Here is an 11,707-nt window from a genome sequence, read left to right on the forward strand (position 1 = left end):
TTAAATATGGTGGCTCAAAGGTTAGAAATAAGTTACTGAAGACAATGAATATGATTTTTGAAAAAGGGGAAGTACCTAATGATTTTAGGAAAACCTTAATTAAGCTACTTTATAAGAAAAATTGTAAATTAATAAATAAATCTTAAAACGAGTGAAATTTAAATTGAATATGCAAATCAAGCTTGAAACGAACAAAAACCCCTACAAACAACAGTTTGGGTATGACCTCCTTCTCTCACTGTAAAAGTCTAAAACCTACTGCGTCATTGGCGTCATTTACTGAAAACCAATTTTATGTAAAAATTTTCTTTTGCACTTAATAATTGAGAATAAAAATTAAAATCATAGTAACATTTTGAACTGATGAGCTTTCAGCAATTATTATCATTATACATCAAATTTTCAGTTTAATATATTAGCTCTTTTTAAAGTTGTTACGAGAACTTTCAATTTCCAATCATATGAGCCCTCCGAATTTTATACGAGCATACCTTCCATAAGAACCATATATGCCCCCAGAGCAATACTTACAACGTCTTTCCCGGGCCCTGGAAGGGGGGGGGGGTGTCGACAAAGGGGTTTTTCTTATCTGACCTTTGAACTATTTTTAACGAAATGGCCATACGTAAAGGAGTTTTTGTTATATGATCTTTGAACTATTTTTAAAAAAATGGTTACCTCAAAATTTTTATCAGATGTATTTGGGGACAAAAAGAGCTTGGGGGGGGCAGTTGCCCTCCGATCACTTTTGACCATTAAAAAGGGCACTAGAACTCTCGATTTACAATCGAATGAGCCCCCTTTTGAAGTTTATTCGACGACCCCTTCTATATGAAGTGCCTCTGGGAAAAAAAATAAATATAGTGTGGGGGGAGGCGAGCTGCCCTCCAATCACTTTTGACTCTTAAGAAGTGAATTACAACTTTCAATTTCCAGTTAAATGAGCCCTCTAGGAAGTTTATATGAGCATCCCTTCTATAACAACCATATACCCCAAGGGCATAACTTACAACACCTGCCCTCGGGCCCTGGGGGGCTGTGTCGATACTGGAGTTTTTTGTTATCAGAACTTTGAACTATTTTTAACAAAATGTCTATCTCAAAATTTTTATCTGATGCATTTAGGGCGTGGAGGAGGGGAGGGGGCAAGTTGCCCTCCGATCTCTTTTGAGTCTTAAAAAGTGAACAAGAACTTTCCATTTTCAATCAAATTAGCCCTCTCCGAAGTTAATACGAGCATCCCTTCCATAAGAACTATATATGCCTCTAGAGCATTACTCAAAACACCTGCCTCCGGGCCCTGGCGGGTTCTGTCGACATAGGAATTTTTCTTATTTGACCTCTGAACTATTTTTAATGAAATGGCTATTATAACAATTTTATCGGATGGGCTTGGGAAAAAACGGTGTGTGGGAGGGGGGCTAGTTGCCCTCAGATATCTTTTAAATCTCAGAAATTGAACTAGAACTTTTAATTTCCAATGAAACGAGCCCCCTCTGAATTTTGTACGAGCATCCCTTTCATAAGAATCATTGGACAGGAGACATATTTGAAGCTGGGATTACCTAGTAAGTATATGAAAACGTGGATTCAGCTTCGAGCCAATTGTCTACCAATACAAGGAAAAGAAGTTTGGAAGAATAGAGAAGGTCCGAAAACGCAGCGTACTTGTCTAAAATGTGGTAAGATTGGTTTTGGGCTGGGTCATTTCCTCCTGCGATGCCGGCGGCTTTCTCACATAAGGGGAGAAATTTTGAAAGAGGTTAATGATTGGCTACTTCGGAGGATTTTAAGTTCAGATTCACCACAGACAGTAGTAAGTGTGGTAAATTTTGCATTGAAAGGTATGAATGTTGATTAAGAGGATAGTGATTTTAGTATGTCTTCATTTTATTTATCCTTTTCTTTTTTGTTTTGTATATGGCTGTAAAAAAGCTTTAATAATACATTATTATTATTATTATTATTATTATACGCCCCAAGGACAACACTTACAACGCCTACCCCCCGGGCCCTGGGGGGGGAGTTCTTTTTATCTAATTTTTGAACAATTTCCAAAAAACTGGTTAGCTCAAAATTAGTAGCAGATGGGTTTGGAGAAAAAAAGCGTAGAGGGGGGGACTTGTTGCCCTTAACTCTCTTGACTCTTAAAACGTAAACTAGAACTTTCAATTTCCAATCAAATGAGCCCTTTATGAAGATTATACGAGCTTCTCTTTCATAAGAACCATACATGCCCTTAGGGCATAACTTAGAACGCTTTCCCCTGGGCCCAGGGGGATTGTATTGACACTGGAATTATTCTTATCCGACCTTTGAACTATTTTTGACAAAATGTCTATCTCAAAAATTTCATCAGATAGGTTTGGAAAAAGAAGGCGTGAGGGGGGGGGGCTAGCTGCCCTCAGATCTATTTTGACTATTAAAAATTGAGCTTTAACTTTCAATTTCCAACCAAATAAGCCCTCTCTGAAGTTTATACGATCATCCCTTTCATACGATCCATATATGCCCCAGGGCATTTACAACGCCTGCCCCGGGTCACTGGGGGTTGTGACGACATCTGAGTTTTTGTTATCTGACTTTTGAGCAATTTTTAACTTAATGGCTATCTCAAAATTTTTATTGGATGCATAAGGGAAAAAAAAGTTTTTTTTTGGGGGGGGGGAAGCTGGCTACCCTTCAATATCTTTTGACGCTTAAAAAGTGAACTAGAACTTTCAATTTCCAATCAAATGAGCCCTCTATGAAGTTTATACGAGCATTCCTTCCATAATAACCATATATACCCCGAGGGCATAACTTATAACCCTTGCCCCTGAAGATTGTGGGGGGAGTGTCCTGCTCAAACATATAATTTCTAGAATTTTCAACAGTGTTGAACAAAGTGGCTATATCAAAAGTTTTATTGGATGTGTTTGGGGACACGGTGGGCATGGAAGAAGTGGCAGCTGCCTTAAAATCACTTTCGACTATTAAAAAAGGAACTAGCCATTTGTATTTCCAATCGAATGAGCCCTTTTTGAAGTTTCTACGACAACACTGTCTATAAAAAACCTTGGATACCCCCCGGGCAATACTTACAACCCGTTCCCAGAGGGCTGTGGGGGGGGGGGGTTTCATCTTCAAAGACCTAATTTCCAGAACTTAAAACTACGTTGAATAAAATGGCTATATCAAAATTTTGATTGGAAGTGTTTGGGGAAAAGGTTCCCTCCAATCATTTTCGACAATTAAAACGGGCACTAGCTCTTTGAATTTCCAATCGAATGAGCCTTTTTTGAAGTTTCTACGACAACACCTTCTATAAAAACCTTATATGCCCCCAGGGCACAACTTAAAACCCTTGCTATGAAGCCTGTGGGGAAGTGTCCTCCTCAAAAACATAATTTCTATCTAGAAACCAACTACGCAGAACAAAATGGCTATCTCAAAATTTTGATTGGATGTGTTTCGGGAAATGGGGGACGTGGGGGGGGCTAGTTGCCCTTCAATCACTTTGACCCTTAAAAAGGTCACTAGAACTCTCGATTTCCATTTGAATGAGCCCCTCTTGAAGTTTCTACGACGACCCCTTCCATATGAAGTGCCGCTGGGAAAAAGAAAAAATTAATGCGTTGCCTCTGAAATTGCTTAAGGATTGTTCTGGGTACTCGGCTGACTGACCGTATTTTAAACAATAGGCTGTACGAAAAATGTGGTTCAATACCGCTTTCTAGGGCTATAATGAAAGACAGGTTGAGGTGGCTAGGGCACGTTGTGCGGATGAAGGATGACAGATTACCTAAGATTGTTCTTTTCGGCCAACCGTCTAGGGCTAAACAGAAAGCAGGTCGTCCTCGTCTTGGGTGGGAGGACGTCATAAAGAAAGATTTAATGGAAATGGGAATTTCGTGGGAGGGTTAAAAAGGGAGGCTTTGAATAGATTGGGATAGAGGTCTCAGGCGGCTTGGTGATGCGGTGAGTTGTTGTTAGTTAGTTTATATATATATACTCTCTCAAACAAATTTTCCAAATTTAATCAAAGCTCTGATTCGCAATTGGAACGGCAAGGGAAGGCTTAGGATGACAAAATCTACATTAATTACTAAGTTTCTGATTTTTTACTACATAAAAAGATCATTTACATAAATCAAAAATAGCACAGGCCCTAAAACTGATCCTTGAGGGACGCCGAAAGTCACTTGTGAGGGTGAACGGAAAAGTGGATCAACAGAAATGAACCTATCATTCAACTTAGACTGAAACCAAGAAAATACATTACCCCTAATGCCAAAATGAGACATCTTCGACAGAAGAATTTCATGGGTTAAGGAATCGAATGCCTTACGAATATCCAGGAATATAGCAGCCAGAATTAATCCCAAATCCAATACAGAATGTATAAAATTCGTACAGGCAGGGTCATACAGGCAAATTCAGTGGAGTGCTTCATTCGGACCCCAAATGAAAAATGTCCTCTTTGAGGCATCTGCCCCCCCCCCAGCCTACAAAATGATCCACAACCCCTCCTTCATATTAGTTGATGCGCACACATATCATTCCATTTAGTTTTATGAAACAAGAATCCAATTAGTTTAGTCAATTGAAACCTTAAAATAAATCGTATTGCACTGTCATTCAAGCTTAGTCTAGGTCATGGGAGATGATAGATTAATTTTTACCCCCCCTCGTGTATTTTTCTGAAGGCTCATGGAGAGTTAGACGATTCGGGCACTGAAACGCACTCTTTTACACAATGACTCATCACTCCCTCTTAGGAAAAGCTGATATACGATTTTCTGCGTTCTTTTTATTTGTATTAATTTCCTTTTGGCTGCTCTATTTTATGTTTGGATATAATTTTTCAGGGGGGGGGGATATCAGGGGGAATAAGATGGACCCCCTCCTGCACGTGCTCATGATTTGTACCTTTGCATCTGCCTCTAAGCAAACTTCGTAAAATAGGCAATTTTATTGAAAATAAGAGAAATTATAGGAATACGCATGTTTCAAACTCGAGGAAGGGGTGGGATTAACATTCACCCTACATGTGTGAGTCTTTTGGTGTTAGACTAATTGTCATTTATCAGCGAGCAGTACTAAAACTAAAACTTTAGGACCATTGACAGTTGAAATCTACCAGATACAGCAGATGTGGAAACATAAGCAAAAAAAGTCGTCGTTTTTGAGGCGTTAAGAAGAATCTTCCTAGACGAGGACCTGACGCCAGAAAAGTCAACTCTTTCGCTCACATGTTGCAAGGATAATCCCAAGAATCAACCTTGCCGTCACATTTGCGACGAAGAATCCTCAATTAAGTGAGACATGTCTAAATAGATCTGACGAAGTACTATTTTAAGGTATAGGCCTAAAGCTCTACCTATGCAATTGGTAACTATTCATAATCCCATGCCAATCACAACTTTCAGCTCCTCAAACAACAACGTGGTACGATACGACAGGTATCGGAGAGCATTTTTCCTACAATAGATGGAATTAGTAGGTTTCCAATCCTTGCAATATCGATTAAGTTAAAGTTCTTGTTTTCTTTTTTACGCTTGCCGTACGACACACTCTGCTGCTCGTGCCCATTCTGCAGGTCGCACGTGAAATTTCCAAGCTCTGAAATAATCGCCAGAAACTGTTTGCAAAGCTATTCTCAAAAGAAGGAGCAGCAGGGCAATGCTACGTTCAATCACATCTTGAATTCCACTGATCTACTTGTCCTGCTAATTCTCCCTTAAGGACAACTTAGCAAAGAGTTTTTAGAATAATTTCAGAACCTTGAAAATTGCAGCTAAGACGTTTGGGTGTGACATTAAAAATACGCAGGCCGAACTAAGAGTAGCTTGGTGTAAATATTCAGGCACCTGGCAAAATTTTTTGAACACCATGCAGGCTTGTATTGCTTCAAAATCAATCCGACTGAATAGCCCAGAAACTTTAGAAAAAAACACTGGATTTGTATTGAGATAGTTCATATCAGATGTGCATGCCAATGATAATAATTTAGTAATGAGATAAATGCTAATAAGATAATACTTGCGAAAAAAAACAAGAAACATATATCGATGTTTCTAAGTGGAAACCCACGTGAAAAACATGTAACCTATCAGATAGGGAAACTGCAAGCACAGCTGAAAACCACCTTACGAAAACCTCTCAAAGTCTCCAGAAATGCAATAAATTTCACGATCCAGGAACAATTATTCTAATCGATATTTTTCGTTTGTATCAAAATAAGATAAAAAAAAATCCTGCTCCCAAAATAGTAATGAAAGGCTAAGCGACACTTAAAAAGAAGAATAAATATGAATCGGATATCAGAATTATCTTCAAGTTACCTCAGTTATGCAAATTCCGAATTCAAACACCATGGAACTTCCTGCCAGAAAAGACATATACATAGGAATAAATCACAAAATATTGTAAATATAATGTGTCATATACATTCAGATAGATAATTTTTGGTAGAGATGCTGAGATCACTCGGCTGTCCAATTCCAAAACAGCGTATCTGCGCCTTTTAAAGCCTTGACAATTTTTCCTGAAGGTTGGACTTATCACCCTTGAAAAAAATAGTGCCAATGAATATTACTTCCAGTACAGTTTTTCATGCTGATTCGTGTAGACCTGTTTTTTTTTTTACGAAAGCTTGGCCAAGTTCTTGAGAAAATAGTTTTTTTTTATGCATATACAGTATTTTAAAATACACTTTAGGAAGTTCCGCGCAGATGAACTGTTTTACACCATAAGGAATATGATCAGAAACTTCAGCTACTTCATTTTCTTCATTTTCAACTTTTCTTCAGAGAGGTAATAAACTGGCACATTAACCACTTTAACAAGATCTGAACTCAAGTCTCACTCAGACATTTCTAGTCAAGGCTACTTTCAAAAACCATATCTAAGGTCAACATTGATGATGAGCTACTTTCAAAAACTGTGTCTAAGGTCGTGAAAATTCAGGCTTGTGGTTGGTCTTTCGGATACACAGTTTTGGGCTAGTGATTATTTTGGAGCCTTTTGATTGATCCGTCAGATACATATTTGTTTTTGATTTAGAAAGTTAGCTCAAATACTAGATTCCCTGTAAAACTGAACTGCCAATGCACGCAACCATAGAAGATACAGCAACATCGTCCAATCAATTTAGGTTAAGCTAAAAGCCACCCTTAACTCAAAATTGAGACTTGGCAGATACCCTGTTTTGGTATCAGGCATTCGCATTACAAAAGTCAAACACCCACCACTGATTTTGCTCCACAGTGAAATTCGGCTAGCCTTTGGGATAGGATAACACCAATTAAAATAAGACTGGTTTTTATTATATTGAAACTTCTATCAGATAAATACCCTTTCTACACCGATCGAACAAAGCAAGTTAAGACGTAGTAGATATGACAAGAATCGGAGAAGTTGATACTTTATGGGCTAACACAAAGACACAGCTTCCATAAATATAAGCAGAGATAGGGTCTACGTGCTATGATTAAGGTTGATTATAAAACAGATATTAAATGCTAAAAATTAAGTGATAGGATTCAAATTTCCATGCATTTTTCTTTCCAAACATGACAAACACAGTCTTCACATTTGTCCTCTTCTAATATGATCAGGTTAATCCATGGGCTACACATGGATGATTACTTACTTACTTACTTAAAGCTCTTGCTCGGCAGCGTCGCCAGCGTAGAGGGAACCAGTCGTCAGCGCCGTCAGTCTTCTCCAGAGTGGTCGGTTCAGGGCGAGGGTTGTCACTTCAGCCGGGTTGATGTTTCTGGAGGCGAGCCGATCACGGATGACGTCCGCCCATCTGGTGCTCGGTCTTCCCCTAGGACGCCTCCAGCCGTTTGCAGCTGGGTCGAAATCGAAGATGAGTCGGGCGGGTGTTTGGGCAGGCAGACGGAGCAGATGACCATACCAACGCAGCGAGCGAGACTCAAGCTGCTCGGACAGGGGTGGGAGTTTGAAGGACCTGAGGAGTTCCGAATTTCGGACCCTGTCGGGCCGTCGGGAGCCTCCGATTTTTCGGAGGTGTATCGTCTGGATGGCATCTACCTTCAGCGTCTGTGTCTGAGTCAGCGACCAAGTCTCAGCAGAATAGAGCATAACGCTGGCACCCGAAGCAGAATGCATTCGTGCTTTGGTGAGACGGCTGATCTGGGGTTTATGGAAGACCGTTTTTAGAAGGCGACCGAAGACAGAGTTTGCTTTTGCCGCTCTTGCTGATATTTCGGCATCTAGGCTTCCGTTTGAGCAGACAATTGAACCAAGGTAGGTAAACTGCTTGACTACCTCTACAGTCTGGCCACAAATTTCCACAGATGACAGGGGGTTGGACGGCTTTTTCTCAACGGGCATTATCTTGGTCTTCGACCAATTTATTTTCAGACCGAATTTCTCAGCGGCAGAGGCCAGTGTTTCCAGTGTTGTTTTGAGGTCACTAATGTTTTCGCATATTAGCGCCACGTCGTCGGCAAAGTCAACGTATGAAATAACTCTTCCAGCAAACTCTATGCAAAACGACTGCACCTGCTGTGTTTTATTCAGGATGTGGTCTATTACACAGTTAAAGAGCTCAGGTGCAGCGGCACATCCTTGCCAGACACCATTTTTAATTTTGAAATATCCAGAAGGCCGTCCATTTACGATCACCGCGCTTTCAGTGTTATTATACAGCTCTTTGAGGAGACGGACTATTTTCGTGGGTACGCCAGCAGACTGGAGGATTAGCCATAGTGACTGCCTATCGACAGTGTCGAAGGCAGATCAAAAATCTACAAAGGCAATGTACGCCTTCCTCTTATATTCAAGAGTTTTCTCTACTAGCTGTCTAATCGTATGGATTTGCTCGGTGGTGGACCTGCCTGGCATGAAGCCAGCTTGCTGGGGGCGACGCAGGGCATGGAGGTCTCTTGTTGCCCGTTTGAGAAGCAGCATAGCGAAGAGCTTGGATGATTGCTGGTTTGAAATATAATAGTTTAGAAACAAATTTGGGCTATATATTTGCACAATAGGGGGTGGGAGGGGGGGGGGGTAAAGTATAGCATATATTAATACGTAACATAACCTATGTACCTTTTCCCCCCCTAAACCCCAAAATCAAATGTTTAAATGTTGTAAACGCAGTGACTAACCAAGGTTTGCAATCCAATTCTCTATTGAAAAAAACAGTTTGACTAGTTTCTAAGGCATCTTCCGTATACAATATATCGCGTGGGTTCCGGCTAATTGACAAGTACCGTATATTTCTTTACAAAGTACACCCATTTGACTTTCACCCATAAGCATTTCGGGGGGGGGCGGGAGTCAATTCATTAACCAAGCTATACAGAATTTGGATTCGGGGGAAGGGGAGGAGAAAAGCAACATATCAAGAATAATGGTTCCTCTACATTAGGGGCTCCTCAGAAGGAAACATCTTAACAAAAGTAATACCATTAGATTCCATATTTTATGCTCTTTTTAGATAATCACATTCACTTTTCTAAATGTGCACCCCCCCCCCTTTAAGCACCCAGATATAGCCCTAGAATATATATAAAACTAAAATAAACCCGTCTTAACTAGAAGAACTCGTTATACAACACATTACGAGATAGAAACAACGGTAAAACCAAAATTTCAGTTCTCCAGAAGCAAAAACTATAAAAAAAGAGTAACATTTTTAGATGTCTAATTTCATACTCGTTTTTATGTTTAAAGTCGCGTTAAAAAAACAAATCAAAAATTTGTTTAGAAACATTTTTGCTACGTTTTTATGAGCCAAACTAACATTTCGAGGGAAGGTCACCCCCCCCCCCTCCTCTCCTTGATACAGTCTTGACGGGAAATACATAATTTCGGCTATATATTTGCACATTAAATGGGGGGGGGGGTTAAAGTATAATGGAAGCACATTTAAAATATGTTAACTACAATTGTTTACATGTTATGAAGTAACAATTGTTTTCTCAACAAATTTATTTCTTAATATTCCCAATTCTAGGTTTCTACCGAATGCTCAATTTGAAGATTCATAAAGTGCAACTAGAACATAGCAAAAAAGGTTATCAATAAAATAAAGTACTTACAGAATCACAATGCCAAAACACTGGTAGTTTCATTTAATCCAAGTCATAACCTTCTCAATTCAGCTTTTAACTCAAACTGGCAATTTCAAGTTTGTTTTTCGGTCATCCTGGAGAAAAATAGTCCGCTTTCTTTTTGATTGGTTCATTTCTTAAACCGTCATCACTCACCTACCAATGAACAGAAAGCCGGAAGACAATCCATATTGGCTATTGGTTAATGAGATTATAATTGTTCGTGTCGGGTAGCCAGCTGTTGTAAACAAAGAAACAACCTCAAGAATTTTGTGCTTCCACAAGCTATTGAAAAAATCAGTGAATTAATATTTAATTCCAGATTCCGAAAAAAGTTTTTGTGGAATAAATTTACGGTCTACTATTGCATCCTTTGAAATCAAATCGGTTTGAAAATACAAAAAGAGATTTTTACAACATCAACATCAAAGGGCATTTTCGAAGTGTTAAAAGGTTTATTCTACATATAAATAATATATCTGTGTCGAATATTAAAGCGAGTTTGCAATGTTTCTTTTCAGAAGGAAATCCCCACGATACCTCACATTTTTTTAGCTTGAATGACAAGATAAGCTGTCCGGAAGAATATTCTGAACCTTTTAGCATCTACCAAAACCTGGTTTAAATCAAGCGTGCCGGCAGAAAATTTTCCAGGGGGGGGGGAGGTGGCAAAAACCACAATTTCACTGGTGGTTGGGTGACAGGGAATATATGTCAAGAATTTTTTACGTTGGAATAAGCTTATTTTCTAATACTTTTAGGAAAAAATTCTCAAATAAAAAGAACAATTAAATTGCATGCACAATGAAACAAAATACAGTAAATTTTAAACTGCAAGGATTTCTGGAAAAGGGATCAATTTGTTAAAGGGGTCAATTTTAAAGAATTGGAACAAAATTCGAACTTTAGCGAAAAAAGTGAGGTATTGATTAGGGGGCGAACCCCCTAATATACATATTAAAAATATATGAATGTAGAAGTTCGTTATGTAAGTTAATTCGTAAGTTAAGTATATTTATTATTAATAAAAACGTTCGTAAATAAAATTAAACAACTTTCGAGAAAGCCATTTAACCAAAAACAGTAAGATTAATATGGAAATTGCATTTTCATTATTCATGTACCGTGAGCCTAAATCAAAACCTGCATTAATTTAAAAACGTTAAGAAATTAAATAAAAAAAGACAAGTTTTTTTACTGAAAGTAAGGAGCAACTTTAAAACTTAAAACAAACAGAAATTATTCCGTATATGAAAGGGGCTGTCCCCTACTCAACGCCTCGCTCTTTGCGCTAAAGTTATACTCTATCTCACAGCTTTATTTCTTTAAACAATAAAAAACTTTAGCGTAAAGAGCGATGCGTCTAGGAGGGGACATCCCCTTTCATATACGGAATAATTTCTGTTTGTTTTAAGTTTTAGCCTAATGTCGCTCCTTCCTTCCAGTTTAAAACACTGTTTTTTATTTAAATTTATATATATCTGAGTCGGGATGGGAAATGATAGCGGAAAGAAACAAAAGAACAGGCTTGTTGTATTGACAAAAATAAAATTAAATAGGAAAACAAGAAGATCCAAAATTTGGGGAAGTAGGACTTAACAAAAGGCACCCTCCCTACATTTTGAATATAGAGAATT

General features: G+C 38.6%; 1 protein-coding gene across 1 annotated transcript in view; it reads right to left on the reverse strand.

The window, feature by feature from the left end:
* LOC148956731 (uncharacterized) overlaps nucleotides 1–10,118 on the reverse strand; it is a 104,167-nt gene extending 94,049 nt beyond the window's left edge. Inside the window, exon 1 of the mRNA XM_089087045.1 lies at nucleotides 10,059–10,118. Within this exon, the coding sequence (XP_088943171.1) occupies nucleotides 10,059–10,091 (33 nt within the window). The 5' untranslated portion in view covers nucleotides 10,092–10,118. The remainder of the gene's footprint in view (nucleotides 1–10,058) is intronic.
* Between the last annotated feature and the right edge of the window lie 1,589 nt (nucleotides 10,119–11,707).

The sequence above is a fragment of the Artemia sp. Qi Xiang Cuo genome, chromosome 1 (assembly GCF_049724085.1).
Source record: "Artemia sp. Qi Xiang Cuo chromosome 1, ASM4972408v1, whole genome shotgun sequence".
Taxonomy (NCBI): domain Eukaryota; kingdom Metazoa; phylum Arthropoda; class Branchiopoda; order Anostraca; family Artemiidae; genus Artemia; species Artemia sp. Qi Xiang Cuo.